Raw genomic sequence first — 26,436 nt, forward strand, 5'->3', positions numbered from 1 at the left:
CTAAAAAGGAGATCAGAGTCCTCTGGTGGTAGAGTCGAATATATAAAATCATACGAAACGATGGTCAGACTTTAGATAAATCCGGAAATAACACACGATCATTTAAATTAAGTAAAGATGATCCAAGAAAAAATAAAACGACTGTTGTAGATTATCAGCATGCTTAAATAAGAAATTGGGTAACGATATTTGGCCTTTGGGAGGAACTTGGGATATAGAGTCATGTGAACGAAAAAGAACTGTGGAAATAAATGGAAATTCCGGATTAATGAATTGAAAGATAAAGCTGACACCAGATAAAATACCACTTCACTGGCCAGACAGAGTAACAAAGAAAACAGGCAAAGGCAGATATGGACAAGAAGATGTAGATCGGCAGCGCTGCGCGTGAGATCTGGGGCAAATACGGGATCCTGAACCCATGTCTGGCATAACGACCCTGTTTGAGGAGAGTGACCGCGATGAGGATTGGAATCGCACAGTATCTCTAGCTTATCAGGGGCAGAGTTCACCCAGAGCTCCCGAACCCCAATTCTCCCAGTACTCAGATACGGTGGCCGCTCGGGTAAAACAGCAGCAGCAGGGAAGGGGAGGCTCTCTATACTCTGAGATACAGTAAGGGAATATCGATGATTATTCCGCGACAGGAGGAGAAGAAACCAATAAAATCCCAGATTTAATGGCTCCACGAAGATAATTGCCCTCCCGAATGTTGCCCAGTCCACGAGCAGGAGGAGGAACAGCCCTCAGTGATTCCTGTGTATGCAACCTGGAAGCCTCAAGAAATAATAACGATAATGAATCAGGCCCCAGATAGAAAAAATAATAAACAACACAGCTTGCTCAGTAGGTCTGCAGTAACATACAAATCTATAATGCGACCCTGCAAAATTGATTCGGTCTCTGCTGCATGATGAGGGTCGGAAATGGAAGGCAGAATCAAGATACCAAAAATATCAGGAGTTACAGGCGGGAAACCATAATGAGAATGAACAGAGAGACCAGATTACAGACTATCGGGAGCGATTTGTGGCCTGCGATTGCACTTTCGCCGGAGACCAAGCCTCTAATAGTGGGAATCCATTCCCCCTCCCCCACCCCCGGAGTTTAATGTCTTACTGCTCTAATGCTTACCAGTTAAGTTAGCCAACACATTTAAAACAAATATTCATGGATTGGCCTGACAATGATCTAAATCGAATACAACGAGCTTTGACATATTGTTGAGACCCGTTTTTCGAATCCCGATCAACCCCGAAGGGAACTAATATCAAAGGTGAAAAAGTTCATCGGGAAGAAGGACGCGAGGGTGTTACATCTGGGGATCAGAAACGGGAACCCAATCAAGGAATGCACGTATTCACGTCCCCAGGCTTTGCCCTGGGTTCAAGCCAAAGAGCCTAGGGTTCCTTGCCTACACCCTGATGAAACAAGCCTCCAGCACCGAGGGAGGCTGGCCAGACTTTGCCGCGGGACAACTCCGATGCTGGAAGGAGTCAAACTTGAAGACGGGACATCTGGTAAGACACTCTTTTAATATTGACCGCACCCAAGATGTTGTACCACATCTCTGGGAAATCTCAGGCCATGAAGTCCACCGGACCAACTGCACCCCCAGCCCCCGTCCGGCTCACCGTGAGCGAAGGACAGACTCACCCATCCCTTCCGTATTCCAGCCCGAGGCCACGTTTTATGAGGCTGTAAACTCTTTTGTGGATCCAGCAGGAAAACGATGTTCTGTCTATGCGATAAATGACGACAGTGAAGTAATTGAGCAAGTCTCCTTTGCAGCAGCTGTCTCCGCCCAGAACGCTGAGCTACTTGCTCTGACTCCTGCCTGTATCCTAGCAACAGACTAAAGTGTTAACAGACTAAACCTAAAGCAACAGTCTAACCGCGTACTCAGTTCTGATTTTGAAGAATCCACCACAGAACCAATTCTTTGTAGAAGACCTTAAACAAAAAACAACGGAAAGACATAAATGAAGATGACATTGAAGAGGGTGTCCACAACTATTTGGAACAAAATAAACAGGGCCTGAATGAGGGCTTCAGTAGAGGAGTCAAAAGTAGAAGCCGAAGCTGGAATCCTCTGTGATTAACGTTTCGAATTTTAAAATGAAGAAGCTTGTGGAAAAGAAATCTCAAACAGATTAAAGTGCGAACTTTTACATAGACTCCCGTACCCCACATTTTTAGACCCCTCGGGAGCCCAGCAAGCTCTAATTAGACAAAATCTAAAGACAGGTATGGCAGACATGGGGGAAAACGTAACCAACATAGGGGGAATATGTAAGTTCCAGGGGGATGCCCCTGAAGGACAGCACAAACTACGATCCCAAATGGGTTACCACCTTCAACCCCAGACCAATTTCTGCGTGACCCCTGCAGGACAGGTTTGTGTTCCCTCTGTTACGTAACCCGTAACTGGGTGTCTAGCCAACAGAGAACGAATAATCCTTTGGAGTCTGGTGGTACTATATTCAAAAGTACTTAATAGTAAAATAAGCAAATCAATATCAATAATGCAAATATATTGATAATAAACGTTAGCAATAATAAACCTAAAAATGTAGGAATAATAATAAGCAATAATAAACAAGCTCTATCGATGTCTAGGGGATAATGAATTGTCATATAAAAGTATAAAGTTCAGTTCCGTTCGTACGTGCTGAGGTAGATATTGGTGTTGTAATCGTTGGAGAGAGAGAGCGAGCGAGCGAGATGTAACAGCTACAGTCAGGCAAACCTTCCTTGGCGTTCTTGATCCGTCGTTTCGTTGTGGCCATTCAGCTATGACCCCTCTGTCCTTCAGCTAGACCTTTCTTCTGTGGTGGACTCGTCACTGTGGCATGAGTGGACACACATATAAGTCCCCACCGGCCCTGCTATAACACTATGAGTTTTACTGACCGATCGCTTTGTTCGGTCTCCGATGCCCCACACCTTCCCGTGGGTTCCAACACTCAATCAGTGCTCAATAGTGTGTCCCCTGGTGTGTCTGAAGGGTGTCTCTCCAGACCTCACTTTATCCCTATTCACGGGGTCTCAGTTGTCAATCAATTTTGAATGGCTGTGTCCATCAAACCAGCCCACTCCGGCTGTCCACTGAGGAATGTTAATGAACAGAATAGTACAAGATAACTAACCCTCTCTGAAGCCATAAGTCTCTCAGAAGTCATAATACGGTGAATCAACAAGTCTCGCTCCCCTCCCTTATCTCTCTCTTATCAGTAGCAGATGTTCCGGCATGTTTTCATTTTATCTCTCTCTCTCTCATGAGCAGCATAGCAACAGTAACGGTTTGTGATTCTCCGGGGGGAGGGGGAACATGGTCAACTCTGCCCCCTTCTGACCATCAGAGCTGTTCATCCTTCATAACACCCCAATCCTTCTGGAAATTTTCGCCATGGTGAAAATTAACTAATACAGCATCTTATAGAATTACAGAATCTAACAAAATACAGAAGTGGTCTTAACCACGAAAATAATACAGATATACGTTCAACTTTGCATCTAGATAAACAGTCAGCAAATACATTGTCACTCCCTTTAATATGTTGTATCATAATATCAAATTCCTGTAGCATCAGACTCCAACTTAGTAACATCCTATTTTTATTTTTCATGTTAGCCAAAAGGAAACTAAAGGATTTTGTTCTTAGCTTAGGTATCTATTAAAAAGTGTGAACCAATAAATGTGTGATTATACTGTAGTACATTACAAAAGTTTGTGCAAATACTAATCTCTATTTTACTTTTAAAATTAACATTCAAACCTTCAATCTTTCATGGTGTTGTCTTTATTATTTACATGCTTTGTCGAATTCCCTCAAAACCAGATCCTATTATTCAAAGTGGCAGTTGGTCAACCTTTATCCCTTTTCCACTTACATCTCACGTGATTAGCTTGCTCACCAGTGCAGAATAGGCCTTCACATACTCCCTACACAGGAGCTATCTTATCACCAATGTTTTCCAAACGAAGTCCATTTTCTGAACTTCCACACAATTCTTTATTTTTAAGTGTCATTAATTCTATCTTCATATATTTAAAAAAAACCATTCTATTAGTTTTCAGTTTAACATCTGCAAGTGATCCCTCTTTGTCAAAACAACACGTTTGGTTCTGTCTCTCCAAATCACCTCCTTGAATAACATCAGCGAGTTGTTTACCTTTAAATTCCAAAACAAACTGTAATTGATTCACAGGCACCTTGTTAACAAGCCATTGTTCAGTTAACGGTCCTTTTGTCAATCCTTCTAAAACCAATTCCGACTTTAAATTTTCTTTATTCAATTTAGGAACAACACCTTTCCCTTCTCCTTCAATAATATTCACATCACCAGCTTTCATCTCCTCACTAACTTTTAACACCCCTTCTAACACCAACAACTGAGAATTCTCACTTTCCACTGGTACCAAGGTTAACCCTTTCTTCACTGAACCAAGTCCATCTGACCCAAAAGAACTGCATTCCTTTTCAACTAAATCAGATACCTTAGGCTTTTCCTGAGTTTCAATACTAGGTTCAGTACCCTGTGCAACCACATCCGTCACATCCTGAACACACTCAAACGGGACATCTACCTCTTCCAGGCTTACAATACCAGTCCCCTTTTCAAATTCTAAATTCCCCTGATCCTCCCAGTTACTCTCTGGGCAACTCCCATCTGGAGTAAACTCAACCCTGCGGGTTAAAACAACCTCGTCTGCTACCCAGCAGACTCCCTCAAGGTAGCGGCATCCTTTTCATCTAGGACTGCCCTCACATCATCGGGAACATATTTAAATTCTTCAACTGCAAACAGCTCTGTCAAGCCAGATAGATCATCCATGTCCAACCCTGGACATTCTAACTGCCATATTTGTTTGTCATCTTTACTCTGTGCCTCTATAAATTCACTCTTTGCTAAGGGTAGGCCTACCTCCTCTCCTTTACTCTCTTTAACCTCACTATTCTCCGCTTTACAATCCCCTAACCCCTCTTGGTACAGGGTCGGTAAAATCGTCTCAGCCAAATCAACACTGGACTCATTTAAACTAGCTTCTTTCTCAGCCGCCTTTCTCGACATGCTGTGAGTGATTGCGCATGCGGGATATATCTTAGAATCTATGGGCGGGTCCTCAGCACTCACAGGCTTGCTTGTTAATTTCACTGTTGAACACACGTCCCCAGAATCTCTCCAGATCCGCACTGGAACTGGGGTTTCTCCTTCTTTCACAGACACAGTCCCTTCCCAAATAAATTTCTCACGCCCCTCTTGTGCTCTATCTACCTTTGCCTTCCTTATCGATCTGCTGACCGACTCAATGCAACCAGTAGGGATCGCTGTTTTCCCTTCCCCTGTCTCCTTCTTCGGAGCAAAGCACTTAGATGCAATATGACCGGCTTTTCCTCAATTATAACAGGTAAAGCTAGGAACCTTCCTGCCAGCCTGCTTTTCCTCTTCCTTTCCTTTACTACGAGCTCCCGGCTTATTCTCTACCTTAGCCGGCGGGCTTTCTCTACCGTCCCTACGGTCTTTCTGGTAACTCTTATTTGAGGAAAACATTGAGGGTTAGGACGTACTCGTCTACTAATTTGGCAGTCGCAGTCAGAGTCTCCGTCTCCTTCTCATCCAAGTACGTCTTCATATTTTCAGGGATACAACTTTTAAATTGCTCCATCAACATTAACTCCACCAGTTTATCATAATCTCCAGCAACCCCTTTTGAGGCTCATAACACATCCGCATCTCACGGGCAAACTCTAGATACGTGTGGTTCCAGGGCTTTCTCAAGTTCCAGAACTTCTGCCGGTATGCTTCTGGCAACAACTCGTAACTCCTCAGTACAGCCCTTTTTACTTCCTCATAATTCCTAGACTCCTCCATGGACAATGCCGAATACACTTGCTGAGCCTTCCCCTTAAGTACGCTCTGTAACAGAACGGCCCATTTCTCCTTAGGCCAGTTCTGGTTCACAGCCATTTTCTCAAAATGGAGGAAGAACTTATCGACATCCGTCTCCTCAAATGGAGGTACCAACTGGATCTCCCGACCAATCCTGAACCCCTCACTTGAGTCTGCCGCCTGGTCTCTCCCCTGCTGCTTTAACCTTTCCAATTCCAGCGCATGCTGCCTCTCTTTCTCCCTTTCCTCCCTTTCAGCTTTTTCCTTCTCCATTTGTGCCTCCAACTCAGCTCTTTCCTTCTCCCTTTTCGCCTCCAACTCCTTTAGCTGGATCTCATACTCCATTTTCTTCTTTTCCGCATCCAAACTTAATTTTTCCATCTCTAACCGCCCCATCGACTGATTTCCTCTGAGGGAACAGTTCCAATACCCCAGACATGAACACATCCTCGGATACATAATGCTGGGCTATGGCCCTCTGTATCTCCCACTTTCTCATCGACGACTTCACCTCTGAGAGATCTAATCGTTTCGCAACATCCACCAAGTCCGTCCTTGTGGCACTCTGTAGCACCTTCAAAGTCGGGTTTTCTATAAATTTGTCTCCTTCCATCTCTGCTGGTTTCCCGTCTGGTTACCCACGCAACCAGATCAGATAATTGACTTATAGCCAGATTCACTGGCTCCCCAATTTGGTAATCAAAACCCGGAAGACGAGGCCCCAATTTGTTACGTACCCCTTAACTGGGTGTCTAACCAGCAGAGAAAGAAGAATCCTTTGGAGTCTGGTGGTACTATAGGCAAAAGTGTTTATTAGAAAAATAAGCAAATCAATATCAATAATGCAAATATATAGATAATAAACGTTAGCAATAATAAACCTAAAATGTGGGAATAATAATAAGCAATAATAAACAAGCTCTATCGATGTCTATGGGATAATGAATTGTCATAGAAAAGTATAAAGTTCAGTTCAGTTCGTACGTGCTGAGGTAGATATTGGTTGTTGTGTTGTAATCGTAGGAGAGAGAGAGAGAGAGAGAGAGAGCGAGATGTAACAGCTACAGTCAGGCAAACCTTCCTTTGCGTTCTTGATCCGTCGTTTCGTTGTGGCCATTCAGTTATGACGCCTCCGTCCTTCAGCTAGACCGTTCTTCTGTGGTGGACTCGTCACTGTGGCATGAGTGGGCACACACATAAGTCCCCACCGGCCCTGCTATAACACTATGAGTTTTACTGACCGATCGCTTTGTTCGGTCTCCGATGCCCCACATCTTCCCGTGGGTTCCAACACTCAATCAGTGCTCAATAGTGTGTCCCCTGGTGTGTCTGAAGGGTGTCTCTCCAGACCTCACTTTTATCCCTATTCACGGGGTCTCAGTTGTCAATCAATTTTGAATGGCTGTGTCCATCAAGCCAGCCCACTCCGGCTGTCCACTGAGGAATGTTAATGAACAGAATGGTACAAGATAACTAACCCTCTCTGAAGCCATAAGTCTCTCAGAAGTCATAATACGGTGAATCAACAAGTCTCGCTCTCCTCCCTTATCTCTCTCTTATCTGTAGCAGATGTTCCGGCATGTTTTCGAGCAGCATAGCAACAGTAACGGTTTGTGATTCTCCCGGGTGGGGGCATGGGCAACTCTGCACCCTTCTGTCCATCAGAGCTGTTCATCCTTCATAACACGTCTTGATAGATTATGCACATAACTGTACACACTTGGGCAAGGAGGGAATGTTTAATATCTTGGTGGCGCTCTGATATCTAGGAAGCAGCTGAAAAGCGAGCCACAGCATGTTAAAAAAAAACAGGAATGCTGGAAAGGTAATGCCTTGTGTTTCCGGAACGGGTGGACTTTTTCCTTCTTTACAACTTGATTTTATAGAACTACCTAGAGTACATTGTTGTAAATATTGCTTGGTAATAGTACAAGCATTTAGCAGATAGATAGACGCTATACCCACCACTGATATACTGTTGTAAAAATATTACTAACAGAAGTGATTCCCTGTTTGGGATTACCTGAATCAATAAGCTCAGATAATGGCCCTTGTTTTATTGCTAAGATAAATGAGAAAATCTGTAAAGAACTGGCAATAAAACAGAAATTTCACTGTGCTCACCATCCAAGAGCAGCTGGTATAGTGGAACGAGCAAATAGAACCTTAAAGAATAAGCTAACTAAACTTATGCCAGAAACTGGACTAACCTCGCTTAAGGTTTTACCTCTGGCATTGTTCCATATGAGAGTTGAACCCTAGACTAAAACTGGATTATCCCCAGCAGAAATCATCAATAGAAAGCCTATGTGTACCCCGTGGACACCGGGTTTAAGCCGTCCCTTCCCTGATAAAATAGAGATGCGTACTCCAGGGGAGGAAATCGAAAAAAAAATGTGTAAGCTAACCAAAATTTGTCCAAAGTTTATATTCGCAGGTTCACCAGGCCCACCAAGAGGACGAGGATCCAGCTAAAGGGGATTGTCCCACTGTTAATCCCGGAGACTTTGTCTTGATAAAGAATTGGGACAGAAAGAAATTGGACACTCGGTGGAAAGGACCCTATCAGGTGCTGCTGACCACATCCACAACCGTGTGGGAGGAGGGGCAACCAAGGTGGATTCATCGAACTGACTGTAAACCTGTTGTTAAGGAAGTAGGAGAAACGAAGGGGGAATAATATGATGAAGACTGTACTAATGTTACTTTTTGTTCTATGTACTCCAAGTCTCCAAACAAATACTTTCCTTTCTCTATGCCACACATATGCAGAACGAAAAAGGCAGTCGGCTTGTTGGGTATGCGCCAAGTTATCCCAGCATGCGGAACCAGGAATGCCCTTGGAAGGAGTTCCTTTGAATAGTAGTGAGATGTTACCTGTGAGAATTATGAATTCTTCGAGTATATCCTGAGGCCCATTATTGGATCGATGGTGGATATCAGGATGTAGAACAACCCACAATTGTGGGTGTTTCTGTTTTAAGGGATGCCATTTACGAATACCTACAAAAGTGACCTGAGAGAATTTCTGTACAACCTGCCCATACTCTAAGTAAGGTAAATGGGATCTGTTATTGTCGTACTGGAAGAATAGAGGAAACACCGTTGAGAAATAGCTCTTGTACAGAAATTAGGACTGATCCCCCTCCGTACGCTGTTAATGGAACTTATTGGGTTTATGGTAAGAAGGCACATCCGTGGCTCTCAGGGCCTTATGATGACAAAGGAACTATCACGGTGAGAAATTGGACGGGATGTTGCTACTTTGCTTATGTAGCACCTTCTATATATTCATTAGCCAACATTTCTCATCATACTCAGCTAGAACGAAATAGGAGAGGAATTCCAGAAAGTGAGAGATTTTGGATGGTATCTTTTCTTTTCTATGGTATAGACAAAAATTCGCGAGAAGTATTCAAGTTGGCAGCTGCACTAGAAGAGTTGGTGAATAGTACTGCGAAGGTTTTAACTGATGTCCAATCCCAATTTAAGGATTTAACGACTGAAATAGCAGCTCTGAGGATGGTAGATTTACAGAAGAAGATGGCATTGGATTTATTGCCAGCCGAGAAAGGAGTGACAATTGCTGTCATAGGAAAGGCATATTCCAGATGAGTCTTCTAATATTACAGATCTATCTCAGCTTATCTCTCTACACCTTCTGATACCATGTCATCCCTTTCAAATGATTTAATATTATCTCATACACAGGGCTACACCACCCCTCCCCTGCCTACTAACCTATCTTTCTGATACACCGTATATCCTTGGGCATTCAGCTCCCAATTACAGCCATCCTTTAGGCAAGTTTCAGAGATGGCCACAACGTTATACTTGCCAATTTGTAGCTCAATTTCAAGATCGTCCATTTCATTTCTCATGCTACGTGCATTCAAATGCAACACTTTCAGTACAGTATTGACTGTTTTAACTGCACCACGCTTCTATTACCCTGTATCTCATCTCACTGGCTGTGATTAAGCCTCATCTCCTGCCCTTCCTTTCTATCATCTCTGTTGCACGCTATCGCTGATTTATTTTTGTTTTCCACCTCCTCAGTTCTATCACTCCGGATCATCAGCCCTCTGTCAAATTAGTTTAAACCCTCCCTAATAGCTCTATTAAAGCTTCCCGCTAGGATTTTGGACCCCTTTTGATTCAGCTGTAATCCGTCCTTTTTGAATAGGCTGTACCTCCCCGAAGAACCCCAAGGATCCAGTAGCCCAAAACCCTGCCCCATACACTTGTCTCTCTGTCACACAATGATATGCCTGAACATGCCACTTTTGCTCTCGTTAGCATGTGGCACAGGCGGCAATCCTGAGATTACTACCTGGAGGTCCTGATTTTCAGCTTCCTGCTTATCTCCTGAATTCTCTCTTCAGGACCTCCTCTCTTTTTTCTACCTATGTCATTGGTACCGAAGTGTACCAAGACTTCTGGCTGTTCACCCTCTCCCTTCAGAATTCTCTGCATCCGATCCGAGACATCCCGTACCCCGGCACGTGGGATGCAACACTATCTCTATCAGGCTGACAGAACCTCCTGTCTGTTCCCCTCACTATGCGATCCCCTATGACTACCATATTCCTCATCGTACTCCCTCCCTTCTGCTTCAGTGCCAGAGACCTACAGGAGTTGGACCTGCAGGACGGGCTGAGGGAGTTAGATGAGTGGGTGATTGCCATCCCCCTCAGTAATCGTTATCTCGCGTTGGATGCTGTTGAGGGGATGACCCTCTAGTATCTGAGCTCTTCCCATTCTTTCCATGACAGTCACCCACTTATATAACTCCTGCAGCCTCGGGGTGACTAACTCCTTGTATCTCCTATCTATCTCCTGCTCACGTTCCATTACAAGCTGTAGGTCATCAAGCAGCAGCTCCAGATCCCTAACACGTTCTCTCAGAAGCTGCACCTCGGCGCACCTGGCGCAAATATGTCCATCTGGGACACTGGAAGATTCCCGGGTGTCCCATATCTTACACCCACAGCGAAGTACTAACCCAACAGATAGGCTATCGTCCAAGTTTATATTCTCAGTAAACAAGTTCACTGCTTAATCGCCTAGAGGAGGGAACGAGATGCGCGATGTCCAAATCTGCTGAGAACACAGAAACAGAGGAAGGAAATCCAATGACGACGTTGTGATTCTGCATCAAGTAGTTCAAAAGGCAGATTGTATTTTGGCCAGTACCGCACAGGGAGTGGAGATTATGTAATAGGTTGGTGTAGCTACCATTGTTCACGGTGTTACTGAGGCCACACCTGGAATTCTATGCACGGTTTTAATCCGCAAGCAGAAAGAAATCTTAAGAGTAGCTATGCAGCCAACCAGATCAGTTTTACTAGTGTAATACATGGGATGATTTACCAGCAGAGGTGAGCTGATTTGACCATGAATTTAGAACACATTCACAAACATTAGGGTATTTGTGGAGAATCTTGATAGAGTATCTCTCCTCGTCAGTTAGAGAGCCACAGAGACGGTCGATGAGGGATGCTCATTTCAAATGATGTGTGAAAATTCCTGGAATTTTATATCTTCTATTTAATTTCGCTTTGTGATCAATGAGGTATCTATCCATTTGAGTGTAAAATCTTTGGGATTCCCTGACCCGAGGGTGTGAAGGCCTGTTGGCTGGGTATTTTTGAAGTGGAGGTAGATAATTAATTAAGGGGAGCGAGGGGAATGGATACAGGAGCTTAGATTATACACTGTTGTGTTGAATAATCATAAGATCATAACACACAGCAGGAGAATTTCTCCTCTTCTCTGCTCTAAGTGGAGGTCCCGCTATTCTGTGGGCATGTTCCCCTGGTCCCCAACTACAGGAAAAATCTTCTCCATGTGCACTCTTTCTCGGCTATTTGGTGTTCGAAAGCCTCTCTCATTTTTTTCTAAACGGTATCGGATACAGGCCCAGAGACATCGAATGCTCCTCATGCATTAACCCTGTCAGTCTCGGAATCATTTTTATGAGCCTCCTCTGGACTCGGTCCAATTCCAGCACATTTTTCCTGAGATGAGTCCCTACATTGCTCACGATACTCCGTGTGGTTTATCCAGTGCCTGATAACATCTCAACATTGTATCCTTATGAATAGCCGTCTCTTAATGAATGGTAACATCATATTTACATAACTTTAAAGGTGAGTGGCCAGAGTGGAGAGTAGAAAAAAGACGATGGACAGTGATTTTTTTTTTACTGGAAGGAGAAATCGATATTCGTGCCTTCAGGTTGGAGCTAAGCAGCTGGAATATGACGTGTTTCTCTTCAACCCTGAGGCTGTTAAGTCCAGCAACTCCAGCCATTACTATTCTGCCATCATCCCTGCTGGTGTCCCCTTCCAATCAACATTTGGTGTGCTCTTCTCCTGTGCCTCCGTAGTTCCCCTCACTCCACTAATAATGATACATCTTGTTGTACCTTTCCCCCTTCAAAGTGCAGAGCGTATTCTACCATGTTATGATCACTGCGTCCACATTGTCACTTTACCATAAGCTCCCTAATCAAGTTTGGTTCATTACACAGCGCCCAATCCAGAATTAACCTCTCCCTGGTGAGCACAATTACAAGCTGTTCTAAAAGGCATTTCATTGGTATTTTCCAAATTCCCTCTCCTGAGATCAAGCACCAGCCTGATTTTCATAATCTACTTCCACCCATCCCGCTCATGAACTGTTTGTCCCACTCTCATCGGGGAGGAGACAACGCAACATCCTCACCAGGACAACCAGCCTCTGAGACAGCTACTTCTCCCAAGCATTAAAGCTGATAAACATCTCTACCCACTAACCCACCCTTCCACACCACCAAACACATCAAAATAATTATTTTGATCTCATTTACACTTGTCTGCTGCAAATGGAATTAAACAACTTTGAATCTTGAATAAACATTTCAGCAGGCTGCACCTTCACATTTCTGTCCCTCAGCGTTTTTGCGGCAGAGCGCCACCTGGTGATAACGGAGTGCACAAAAACAGAGGCATCTGTATTGTGGCAAATCACCACCAAGTATAAGTGTTGTCCACAAAAGGGAAAGGTTTATAGCGATAAGGAGGGGTTTAGGGTGTTGGAAGCCAACTGTAAGTGAATTCAGTGCCAGACATGCCCCAAAACACTCTCCTCACCACTAGTCAGGGTAGCAAACAGTCCTTCCATATGAGATAACTTTTCAACATCGTGCCTGTTGGGGTCATCTACTGTTTCCAGTTTTCCAGGTGTGGCTTCCTCGACATTAGTTAGACCCGGTGTACTCTCTGCATTCTGGAAATGTTAGAGGAAGTCAGGAGGTCAGGTAGCTTCTGTAACCAATTTGTAAGCAGACCTTTATGGACTCCTGCTGAATGACTTCCAAGTACATAAGCATCTCTGATTTCTTTTTTAATTTTCTTCCATTTACTTTTTTCTACGCCGTTATGCCTTCTACCAATTTTTCATGACCGTACACATGCATACACTGTATTTCATCTGCTACTTCGTTGCCTATTCTCACGAAGAGTGCGGGTCCCAGAACAGATCCCAGAGGCACTGCACTGGTCACCGACCGCCATGCAGATCATGACACATGTTAAAGATCATCTGAAAATCCAAGCAAACAACATCTTCTGCCTCTGCTTTATCTATTCTGCCAGATATTTCCTCAAGGAATTCCAAGAGATTTGTCAGACAATATTTCCTCTAAAGGAATCCCGACTTTGGCCTACTTCATCATGCGTCCCGAATTACAGTACCCAAAATGTCAGCCTTAATACACTCTAACATCTTCCCCACTATTTTGATGAGACTAACTGTCCTATAATTTTCTTCACTCTGCCTCCCTCCCTTCCTAAAGAGTGGAGTGACATTCGCCAGAAACGTTCCAAAATCTAGTGATTCTTGATAGATCGTGACTAATCACTTTAAGAGAAAACTCAGGGGGAGCTTCTTCATTCAGAGGCGGGGAGAGTGTGCAACGATCTGCCAGAGCAAGTGGCAGGGACGATTTCAACGTTTAAGAAGAGTTTGCTTAGGTCCATGGATGAGAAGGATACAGAGGGCTATGGTCCGGGTGGAGGTTGTTGGAACTCGGCAGATTATTGCTTTGGCATGGACTAAATTGAGCAAATGGCATTTTCCTGTTGTGTAGAGTTCTATGACTCTAATGCCTTCACAATCTCTTCAGCTACCTCTTTCTGAACACTGGGCTGTCACCTACTGGTCGAGGAGTCTTACCAACCTTCAGGCCTTTCAGCTTACAAAACATCTTCTCTCCTTGGTAAAAGCATTTATCCTTAGTTCTGCCCCAGATACTCCTGAATGTTTGGCATTTATGTAATAAATTTAACGACACAATTGGAGTGGGTGACTTCAATCTGCAGGAGAATTGGGGAAGTCAGATTTGTGTCAGATCGCAAGAGAGAGAATGATTTGAATGCTTACGAAATGGCTTTTTAGAGCAGCTGATGGTTCAGCCTACTCGGGGAACTGCTATCTTACATTGGGTGTTGTGTAATAACCCAGACCCTATTAGGGAGGCTAATGTAAAGGAACAATTAGAAGGCATTGATCATAATATGTTTGAATTCCTACTGCAATTTGTGAGGGAGAAGCATAGGTCACTTGTGTAGTATCGCAATGGAATAAAGGGAATTATAGAGGTATGAGAGAGGTGATTCCCCAAGTGGATTGGAGAAGGATACTGGTGAGGATGACGCCAGAGCAGAAATGGCTGACGTTTCTGAGAATAGTTCATAATGTAAAGGAGAGATATGTCCCGCAGAAGTAGTTCTCAAATGGTGGGGCTAGGCTACCGTGGCTGACAACAGACAAACATACTTTATTGATCCCGAGGGAAATTGGGTTTTGTTACAGTCGCACCAACCAAGAATACTGTAGAAATATAGCAATATAAAACATAAATAATTAATTAATAATAAGTAAATAATGCCAAGTGGAAATTAGTCCAGGATCAGCCTATTGGCTCAGGGTGTCTGACACTCTGAGGGAGGAGTTGTAAAGGTTGATGACCACAGGCGGGAAATGACCTCCTATGACGCTCAGTGTTGCATCTCGGTGGAATGAGTCTCTGGCTGAATGTAATCCTGTGCCTATTATGGAATTATGGAGTGGATGGGAAACATTGTCCAAGATAGCATGCAACTTGGACAGCATCATCTTTTCAGACACCACCGTCAGAGAGTCCAGTTCCACCCCAACAAGTGCATTGGCCTTACGAATGGATTTGTTGATTCTGTTGGTGTCTGCTACCCTCAGCTTGTTGCCCCAGCACACAATAGCGAACATGATAGCACTGGCCACCTCAGACTCGTAGAACATCCTCAGCATCGTCCGGCAGATGTTAAAAGACCTCAGTCTCCTCAGGAAATAGAGACAGCTCTGACCCTTCTTGTAGACAGTCTCAGTGTTCTTTGACCAGTCCAGTTTATTGTCAAGGTATTTGTAATCCCCCACCATGTCCACGCTGACCCCTTGGATGGAAACAGGGGTCACCAGTGACTTCGCCCTCCTCAGGTCCACCATCTGCTCCTGAGTCTTTTTCACGTTAACTGCAGATGATTCTACTCACACCATGTGACAAAGTTTCCCACCGTAACCCTGTACTCACCCTCGGCTCCCTTGCTGATGCATCCAACCTCTGAAGATGGCAAGACTCTGCAGTAGTTGAAGTCCGAGGTGTAGATGGTGAAGAGAAAAGGAGACAGTACAGTCCCCTGTGGAGCCCCACTCTGTTTGACACAGTGTTGCAAGCATACGTACTGTGGTCTGCCAGTCAGGTAGTCGATAATCCATGACACCAGGAAAGCATCCACCTGCATCACTGTTAGCTTCTCACCCAGTGCAGCAGGACAGATGTTGTTGAACGCTCTGGAGAAGTCAAAAAACGTGACCCTCACAGCGCTCGCCGGCTTGTCCAGGTGGGCGAAGACACGGTTCAGCAGGTAGACGACGGCATCCTCAACTCCTAGTCGGGGCTGGTAGGCGAATTGGAGGGGGACTAAGTGTGGCCTAACCATAGGCTGGAGCTGCTCTAGAACAAGTCTCTCCAGGGTCTTCATGATGTGCGAGGTCAATGCCACCGGTCTGTCGTCATTGGAGCCACTGGGGCATGGCGTCCTCGGTACAGGAACGAGGCAAGACGTCTTCCACAGCACAGGAACCCTCTGGAGACTCAGGCTCAGGTTTAAAACATGGTGAAGTATTCCACATAGCTGGGGGGCACAGGCTTCGAGCACCCTGGGGCTGACATCATCTAGGCCTGCAGCCATGCTTGGGTGGAAACGTTTCAGCTGTCTTCTCACCTGTTGAGCTGTGAAGCCCAATGTGGTGGTTTCAGGTGGGGGTGGTGTAGTCATGACAGCAGGGTGGGGGCTGTGAGGAGGGATAGGATGGGAGAGTGGAGTATGTGTTGGTTGGGGACCGACAACAGATGAATCATGTGGGGGACAAAGTAAGTTAAGGACTGTATAAAAGCAAAGGAAAGTGCTTATAGTGTAGCAAAAGTGAGTCGGAAGTTAGATTATTGGGTAGCTTTTAAAATCCAACAACAGGCAACTAAAAAATGAAGCTATAAAAAGGGGAAAGCTGAAATATTAGGGCAAACTAGACAATTACATAAAGCAGTTATAAAAATATGAGTGAGCCACTGGAAAATTATGCTCTTGGGGTAGAAATGGGGAAGAGATGGTAGATGAACTTGGTAGGTACTTTGCATCTGTCTTCTATGTGGAAGACGCTAGCAGTGTGACAGAGATCCAGAAGTGTCAAGGAGCAGAAGGAAGTGCCATTGGTATTACGAAGGAAAATGTGCTAGGCAAAGTCAGGTTCTTAAAGTGGACAAGCCACCTGGACCAGATGGACTACATACCAGAGTCCTGAGAGAGGTTTCTGAAGAGATAACAGTTGGACTTGTCCTGATCTGTCAATAATCACTTGATTCTGGCAAGGCCCCGGAGGACAGGAAGATTGCGAATCTCACTCCACTCTTTGAGAAGGAAGGAAGGCAAAAGGAAGCAAAGTATTGTCCAGTTAGCCCAACCTCAGTGGCTGGGAAAGCATTCATTAAAACAGATGATGTTTTGGGGTACTAGGAGAAAAATGATAAAATAAGTCAAAGCCAACAAAGCCTCTGTACAGGGAAATCTTGCCTGACAAGTCTAGTAGAATTCTTCGAGGAAGTCATAAGCAGGATAGACAACCGAGAGGCAGTGGATATCATTTACTTGGATTTTCAGAAGGCATCTGATAAGGTGTCACATATGAGACTGCTTAACAGGATTCAAATCAGAAGAGATACTGGCATGACTAGAGAAATGGCTGACAGCCAAGAGGCAGCAAGTGGGAATAAATGAGGCCTTTTCTGGTTGGCTAGCAGAAGGTAGTGGTCTTCAGGGGTCAGTATTCGGTCCGATACTTTTGACATTGTTTGTCAATCATTTTGATCATGGAGTTGATGGCTTTGTGACAAGGTTTGTGGATGATACAGAGATAGGTGGAGGAATTGTAGTGCTGAGGAAGCAATGCAATTGCATCAGAACACTGACAAATTTGAAGAATGTGCAAAAAAGTGGCAGATAGAATATAATATTGGGAAATGTATGATAATGCATTTTGGCAAAAGAAACAATAGTGAACTATTATCTGACTGGGGAGAATGTTCAAACAACAGAAGTACATAAGTATGTATGAGTCCTTGGGCAAGACTTCCAGAAGGTTAATTTGCAAGTTGATTCTGTGATAAAGAAGACAAATGCACTGCTGGCAGTAATTCAAAGAGAAGTAGAATATACAAACAAGGAGATAATGCAAATAATTTATATTTGGGACCCATATCTCGGAAAAGGTGCATGGTCGTTGGAGAGAGTCCACAGGATATTGAATAAGATGATCCAGGAATGAAGGGGTTAAGATATGATGAGTGCTTGCCAGCCTTGGGCCTGTACTCCTGCACTGACCTATGTTTAATAAACGCGGGTGGTGGTGGGGGGGGGGGGGGGTGTTAAATCTCACATCCAACTAATGGTTTCCCATGCTGCTTCAGTCTTTAGAACCAGGGAAAATGACCCATAATGTGGAAATGAGTTGTGATTAAGGAGGTCGACTACCAATGTCAATCTTCCTCAGCTCAGAGATTTGAGGGGTGAAGACATCTCAGAGAGAACTGCAGTCAGCTCGACTTCTTCAGTCTGCAGTAAAATTCACCTGCAGAGTGGTGACTGTTTGGAATCCATCACCACAGGGAAAGAGAGAGGGCACGGGGAGCATTTAAAAGGACTGTCATGGAACTGAATTACTGGTAGGGTCCAGCCGGCCTCAATCAACTATCTACTGTAACCTAGGTGTGGTATAAATTCACAAAGTACCGGAGACAGAGTTTAAAATAGAACTGATTTATTTGTCTCAGGTCCAGAATATTAAAGTCCAGTCACATTAAAGGTGAATATGCAGCAGAAGAAACTCCTCCCATGCCCAGGGTGCAGAACTGGGTGTGGTGAGCAGCAGCAATAATTGTAGAGTTCAGCACCGACAGTCACTCTCGAAATTGCATTCTGCAACAGTGATGGACAAACATCCTGCATGCAGCTCATTGAAACTTTCTACCCAGTGTGAACCCGGTAGTGTGTCATAACGTTAGGTTACTGAGTGAACCCCTTCCCACATTCACAGCAGGTGAACGGACTCTACCCAATGTGAACTGACTGGTGTCTCAGCAGGGTGGATGACCGAGTGAATCCTTTCCCACATTCTGAGCAGGTGAACGGCTTCTCCCCAGTGTGAACTCGCTGGTGTCTCTGTAGAAGAGATAATCGTGTGAATCCCTTCCCACATTCACCACAGGTGAACGGCCTCTCCCCAGTGTGAACTGACTGGTGTCTCTGTAGGGTGGATGACCGAGTGAATCCCTTCCCACATTCTAAGCAAGTGAACGGCCTCTCCCCAGTGTGAAGTTGCTGGTGTGCCAGCAGATAAGATGACCGAGTGAATCTCTTCCCACATTCACAGCAGGTGAATGGCCTCTCCCCAGTGTGAACTCGCTCGTGTTTTTGTAGATCAGATGACCAAGTGAATCCCTTCCCACAGTCTGAGCAGGTGAATGGAAACTCCCCAGTGTGAATTCGCTGGTGAGCCATTAGTGTGGATGTCTGCGTGAATCCCTTTCCACACTCTGAGCAGATGAATGGCCTCTCCCCAGTGTGAACTCGCTCGTGTCTCTGTAGATGAGATGATAGTGTGAATCCCTTCCCACAGTCACCACAGGTGAATGGCCTCTCCCCAGTGTGAACTCGCTGGTGTGCCAGCAGATTAGATGACCGAGTGAATCCCTTCCCACAGTTTGAGCAGGTGAACGGCCTCTCCCCGGTGTGAATTCGCTGGTGTGCCAGCAGATCAGATGATCGAGTGAATCCCTTCCCACATTCACAGCAGGTGAACGGCCTCTCCCCAGTGTGAATTGACTGGTGTTTTTGTAGATCAGATGACCGAGTGAATCCCTTCCCACATTCTGAGCAGGTGAATGGCCTCTCCCCAGTGTGAACTAACTGGTGTACCAGTAGTTCGGATGACTGAGTGAATCCCTTCCCACAATCTGAGCAGGTGAATGGCCTCTCCCCAGTGTGAACTGACTGGTGTCTCTGTAGGTGGGATGACCGACTGAATCCCTTTCCACAGTCTGAGCAGGTGAACGGCCTCTCCCCGGTGTGAACTGACTGGTGTCTCAGTAGGTGAAATGACCGAGTGAATCTCTTCCCACAGTCTGAGCAGGTGAACGGCCTCTCTCCAGTGTGAACTCGCTGATGAACCATCAGTTTAGATGACCGAGTGAATCCCTCCCCACACTCTGAGCAGGAGAATGATTGCTCCCCGGTGTGATCTCGCTGGTGAGCCATTAGGACAGATGACCGAGTAAATCCTTCCCCACAAATTCAGCAGATGACCAGCCTCTGTCCAGTGTGAACTGACTGGTGTGTCCACAGGTGGGATGACCAAATGAATCCTTTCTCACACACAGAACAGATGAATGGCCTTGCCCAGTGTGAACTTGCTGATGTAACTTCAGTTGAGATGACCAAGTGAATCCATTCCCACTGTCTGAGTAGATGAATGGGTAACCCCCTGTGTAAAATGACGGGCGTGCCAGTCGGTAGGATGACTGACTCCCCACAGTCTGAGCAGGAAAGATGATCGATTGAATCCCTTGCTCCTCTTCTTAAATATCTAGACAGAGACAGCAAAACTGGCATGTTGTGTTCGAGATTCCCATAGACAAATTCCTTGTCATATTAAACCTGTAAAGAGATTTAAAAATCCATCAGTGGGCGAAGGACAACTTTACTTTCAGATGAGATCACTGGAGTTGTCTTGGTGTGATCTGACATTACTGTGACAGTGAGGTTCATCCCAAGTTGGAGAGAGAAATGATCTTATAACTGGGCACAGTGCTGGTATCTAGAATGACCCTCAAACTCTCTGATGCTCTTCGTCTCTCTATAAGAATGGGGCATTTCTGCCATCACCAATCTGTGACCTGGCTCAGTTTGACTCTCTCCATTGGTATTATTCCCTGTTCCCCTTGAGCTGCATGGGTGCCTGGCCCCACAGTAACTGAAACACTCTCACGCAAATAGCCTTTGTTGACATGCAGCTAGGGTTTTCATTTATGTGCTGTTTTAATGCTTTGTAAATATCTCCTGACCTGGCTGGTGGTGTAGTGGCATCAGTGCTGGATCTCGGGACGAAAGGTCCCGAGTTCGAACCCAGCCGGCTCCCCTGCACGCTTTCCATCCGTGCTGGGTTACGAGCTGGTGATCCCTTTGGAAAATCAGCCAGCAGAAGTCAATAGCAAACCATTGTTGTAACTTGCCTCGTACGGGGCTCCCCACTACGTCAGAGAGGCAAGGAGGGAAATCGTCCGCGATGCGACTACCTTTCCTTAAATATCTCCTCCTCAGATGCATGGTTGGTTTGCACAGCTGTATTTTAAGGTTCTTGTCACAGTCATGAAAAAGTACAACAGTCCATCTCTGGCCCATCTACTTTCTTTGAACTATTTAAACTGTCTATCCCAAACCCGTACCATACAGTTACCTATCTGAACCTTTTCAATGTTGAAATCATGCTCGCATGCACCACTTGTGCTGGCTTCTCATTCCACGCCTGGATGACTGTTGTATGAAGATGTTTCCCCTCATGTTCCCCTTAACATTTCACCTTTCACCCTTAACCCATGGCCTCTGGTTGTAGTCCCAGCCCACCTCAGTGGTAAAAGCCAGCTTGCATTTACCCTATCTATACCCCTCATAATTTTGGTATACCTCCATCAAATCTCCCCTCAATCTTCTGTGTTCCAAGGAATAACGTCCTGACCTGTTCAATCGTAAGGACCCAAGTCCTCTAGACCCGGCAACATCGTTCTGAATTTTCTCTGAACTCTTTCAACCTCTTTTAAATCTTTCCTGTAGGTTGGTGACCAAAATTGCACACAATACTCCAAATTAGGCCTCACCAATGTCTTGTACAAAGTCAACATATCATCCATATCCTGTACTCACCACTTTGGTTCATGAAGGCCAATGTGCCAAAATCTTTCTTTCCATCCCTATCGAACTGTGACACCACTTTCAGTGAAATATTGACCTGTATTCCCAGATTCCTTTCCTCTACAACACTCCTCCATGCCCGACCAGTCACTGTGTAAGACCTACACTGGTAGGTCCTACCAAAGTGTAACACCTCACACTTGTCTGCATTAAATTCCATTTTCTGTTTCTCAACCCATTTTTCCAGCTGGTCCAGTTCACACTGCAAGCCATGATAGTCTTCCTCGCTGTCCACTACACCCCCAATCTTAGGGTCATCCACAAATTTGCTGATCCAGCTAACCATGTTCACATCGAGATTACTGATATAGAAGACAAACAACAACAGATCCAGCACTGATCCCTGTGGTAACCATGAGTCACAGGCCTCCAGTCAGAGAGGCAACCATCTGCTACCACACTCTGGCTTCTCCCAAAGCCAGTGTCTTGTCCAGTTTACTATCTCATCTTGAATGCTGAGTGACTGAACCTTCTTGACCAACCTCCCATATGAGACTTTGTCAAGTGCCTTGTTTAAGTCCATGTAGACAACATCCATTGCCTTGCCTTCATCCACTTTCCTGATAACTTCCTCAAGAGACTCTATAAGATTGGTTAGACATGACCTACTATGCACAATGCCATGCTGCCTATCCTCCAATCCTCCAGTACCTCACCTGTCACTAAGGATAATTTAAATATCTGTGCTTGTGCCCCGACAATTTCTACACGTCTTCCCCAGGGTCCCAGGGAACAACCTGTCAGGCCCTGGGGATTTATCCACGCTAATTTGCCTCAGGACAACAAACACCTCCACCTCTGTAATCTGTACAGTGTCCATGAAGTTGATGCTGCTTTGCCTCACTTCTATAGACCCTGTGTCTGTTTCCTGTGTAAAAACAAATGTCCCTCATCTATTTTGTTCCCTCATATGTATTACCATTCTGATCTTCCACAGGATTAATTTTTTCCCCTTGGAATCTTTTTGCTCTTAACATATCTGCAGAATCTCTGAGGATTCTCCTTTGCCTTGTATACTGGGCAACCTCATGCCTTCTTTCATCAGTGTTCACTTGAATTTCCTGTATCTCATAAGTACCCCATTTGTTCCTATTTGCCTGAACCTGGTATGCACCTCCTTTTTATTGATCTGGGAGATGAAAGCCAAAGGGGTGATAGAGCTGCATGGTGGGAGGTGGGGGTGGGTGGGTGTTAAACTAAAGATGCAAACTAAACTAAATGGGAGCCTGAATAGCATAACAGATAGTGGAGGTGTTTTGGAGACAGATGTTGTTCAGACCTCAGACAAAGTCAGGAATGAAAAAGTTCAGCATGGTGCAGTGAATATGCTGAGCCCTGTATATTTCAATACAAGGAGCTGCGTAGGAAAGGCAGATGTGTTCACGGCACGGAACAACACCTGGAATTATGACTCCAGGATCTGGCAACTGTGGACTGGGACAGGCTGCTTTATGGCAAAGGTGTGCTTGGTAAATGGGAGGCCTTCAAAGCAAACTTTTGAAAGTACAACGTGTCAGAATAAAAGGCAAAGATAGAAACTGTAGGGAACCTTGGTTTTCAAGAGATATTGTGACCCTGGTGAAGCACTAACAGGGATAGCAAGTAGGTTCTAACGGAGTTTAAGGAATGCAAGAGAACACATAAGAAAGTCCTGACAAAGTGTCTCGGCCCGAAACGTCGACAGCGCTTCTCCCTATAGATGCTGCCTGGCCAGCTGTGTTCCACCAGCATTTTGTGTGTGTTGTTTGACATAAGAAATAAATCAGGATTGCTAAAAGAAGGCATGAATGAGGTTGCCCTCACAGAAAAGATGAAGGATAATCTTCAGGGATTCTAGAGATAGATTAAGAGCAAAAGAATTGAAGAATTTAAGAGCAAAGTTGGTCCTCCGCAAGACCAGAATGGCAATCCACGTGTGGAACCAAAGCAGACGGGGGAGATCTTAAATACTTTTATCATCTCAATTACTCAGGAGATGGACACAGGATCTATGTGAGAGTGGAAAAGCTGCATTAAAATCGTGGACCCTGTACAGATTAAAGAAGCGGAGATGTTTGTTATCCTGAGGCTGATGCGGGTGGATAAATCTCCAGGGCATGACAAGGTGCTCCCTTGGATCCTGCGTGAGACAAGTGCAGAAATTATCGGGGTTCCGAGCAGATAATTAAATCATGCTTGGTGACAGGGGGAGGTACCAAAGGATTGGATGTTTCAATGAATCACACAAGTGGTTGTAGACGGGTCATATTCTGCATGGAGGTCGGTGACCAGTGGAGTGCCTCAGGTATCTGTTTGGACCCTTACTCTTTGATTTTTATAAATGACCTGGATGAAGAAGTGGAGGGAGCAGGCTGAGGGTAGCTGACACCAACAGAATCAACAAACTCAATTGTAAGGCCAGTGATGCTGTGGGGGTGGAACTGGACTCTCTGACGTTGGTGTCTGAAAGGAGGATGCTGTCCAAGTTGCATGCCATCTTGGACAATGTCTCCCATCCACTCCATAATGTACTGGTTAGGCACAGGAGTACATTCATCCAGAGACTCATTCCACCGAGATGCAACACTGAGCATCATGGGAAGTCATTCCTGCCAGTGGCCATCAAACTTTACAACTCCTCCCTCGGACTGTCAGACACCCTGAGCCAATAGCCTGGTCCTAGACTTATTTTCACTTGGCATAATTTACTTATTATTATTTAATTATTTATGGCTTTATTTTGCTATATTTCTTCACTATTCTCGGTTGGTGCAACTGTAATGAAACCCAATTTCCCTTGGGATCAAAAAAGTATGTCTGTCTGTCTGTCTGAAAACCAATGTTCCCTGCACCAGTTCGCTTTCAACTTTTAACTTGGCAAGCTCATACAAACTCCACAGATTCAGAATTCCACTGCTGAAGGACGCCCATTTCCCAAGTACTCCTTCGACAGAAAACATCCTGACCCAGTCCACACTTCTCAGATCCTTTCTGATAACATCCAAATTGTCCTGTCTCCAATTTAGAACCCCAGCCTCTGTTCCAGACCTCTCTTTTTCCATATTTACTTACAATCTCATGGCATTATGATCACTAGATACAAAGTGGTCCCATACACTAATTTCTGTCACTAGCCCTGGATCATTTCCTAATAGCATATTGCACACTTCTACTTCAGGAATTCTATGGACTGAATAAGGACACATTTGACAAATTCTACCCCAGCTATTCCTTTTACAGTATGGGAGACACAGTCAATATTTAGAAAGTTAAAATCGCTTACCATATCAACATTTATTTCTTGGCACAGTCTGCAATCTCTCCACACATTTGTTACTTTAAATCCCTCAGACTCTTACGTGCAACCAAGTCCCAGTAATGGCTACAATATCATAATTCCCTGTCCTGAGCTCATCTGGCTTTCCTACGATGCTTCTTGCATTGTGATATACACAGCTCAGCACATTCATCACACCGTGCTCAACCATTTGATTGCTGACTCTATCTGAGGTCTGAACAACATCTGACTGGTGTCAAGAAAACAAACTCTCGCTCAAAGTCACAAAAACAAGGGAACTGGTTGTGGACGACAGAAGGAATGGAGACAGGCTAACCCCTATTGACATCAATGGATCTGGGGTTGAGAGAGTGGACTGTTGGACTGTAATCACTGTTAATAAGAACTTTGATATCCTTTGGGTTTGATCAAGTTCATCTGCACTCTCACACAACCTATGTAGCAGGCCTGTAGTGGGTTATGAAGGATTTTCTCACTCCAGCTTTTTCACACCATCCATGTCTGATTTGCTTGCTAAATGATGCTTTAAAAAGTCAGATTTCCAAATATTACTGCACTTACTCCTACTTGCAAATTCTCCAGCAACTTCTGCATCGCCACAATACACAAAGGTAACACAATTTCTGTATTGGACACAAATATTTCCCCTGAACCCTCCACCTGACGGTGGCGAACTCACTGACAGCAATGCCAATGAATGTGAAGGGAAGGGCACTAGTCTGTCTCACTGGAGTCTGGCACATCTGTGATGTGAAAGCTACTTGATGCCCGGGGCAAAGGTGTTTGATATCATTATGTACCCAGAGAGAATGGGTCAAAACACGTTCTCACGGGTAGAAAAATCCAGAAGAAGAGGAGGTAGAACAAGCAACACACATAAAATACCGGAGGAACTCAGCAGGCCAGGCAGCATCTATGGAAAAGAGTACTAATGCTGAGTTCCTCCAGCATTTTGTGTGTGTTGCTTGGATTTTCAATTTCTGCACATTTTCTCTGGTTTGTGATTGTAGGTAAAACAAAGGTGATTTTCTCAACTGGTGGTGTATAAGATGTTGTTCCCTTTCTCCGAGTTCCCAATCCTTGCATTTAGATAGCTGGAGCTCAGCTCTGTCTGAGAGATCTATCGGTTCCCATTCCGTCATCAGCCGGAAGCTCCCCGGGGTCCGTGTACGGATCGTGAGGCTGAGAGAGAGGGGGACGAGAACAGGACTATCCCGGGATTTCAGGGCACGGTGTCCGAACGTCACAGCAATTACCCCGAATTCGGTGTTGAAAAAACCAGCGCAAACCATCTCTTACCTGGAGCCGATTCCTGGAGGCCTTTCTGTACTGCGCGCATGCGCGATATTTGAAACCATCCGCATCCCTGACGCCTGCGCGTTCGGTCGGTGCTTCAGCGATAGCGAAAATTGAAACGCAGAACATTCTGGGTAATCGCGGTGCCATTAAAAGTTTCTGCAAGCACCGGTTCCATGTCCATACCTCAGTTTTGTTTTTGTGTAGAAAACTCAGCAGCTCTCTTAACGCAGAAAACAGCTACCATAAACAATGCACTTAATATCAGCAACCCTTCCCAGTGTCTAATGCGAAAGTAGATCCTTCTTACAAATGCAGATTGAAAACACAAGAGATTTTGCTTTTGCTGGAAAACCAGAGACGCAC

The 26,436-nt window shown here is 44.9% G+C and overlaps 1 protein-coding gene across 1 annotated transcript; it reads right to left on the reverse strand.

Annotated features, from left to right (window-relative positions):
• Positions 1 to 18,274: 18,274 nt before the first annotated feature.
• On the reverse strand, positions 18,275 to 26,105 carry LOC140721037 (uncharacterized). The gene is made up of 2 exons (XM_073035916.1): positions 26,074 to 26,105; positions 18,275 to 20,186 (listed from the first exon to the last, which is right to left on the reverse strand). Exon 2 carries the CDS (start codon positions 19,785 to 19,787, stop codon positions 18,582 to 18,584), a length of 1,206 nt encoding a protein of 401 aa, XP_072892017.1. The 5' UTR covers positions 19,788 to 20,186; positions 26,074 to 26,105; the 3' UTR covers positions 18,275 to 18,581.
• Positions 26,106 to 26,436: the final 331 nt, after the last annotated feature.

The sequence above is a fragment of the Hemitrygon akajei genome, unplaced genomic scaffold, assembly GCF_048418815.1.
Source record: "Hemitrygon akajei unplaced genomic scaffold, sHemAka1.3 Scf000049, whole genome shotgun sequence".
NCBI classification, from domain to species: Eukaryota; Metazoa; Chordata; class Chondrichthyes; order Myliobatiformes; family Dasyatidae; genus Hemitrygon; species Hemitrygon akajei.

Excerpts from the sequence above, each read along its gene's own strand:
- LOC140721037 (XM_073035916.1), bottom strand. The coding sequence starts at position 19,787 with ATGGCTCACCAGCGAGATCACACCGGGGAGCAATCATTCTCCTGCTCA.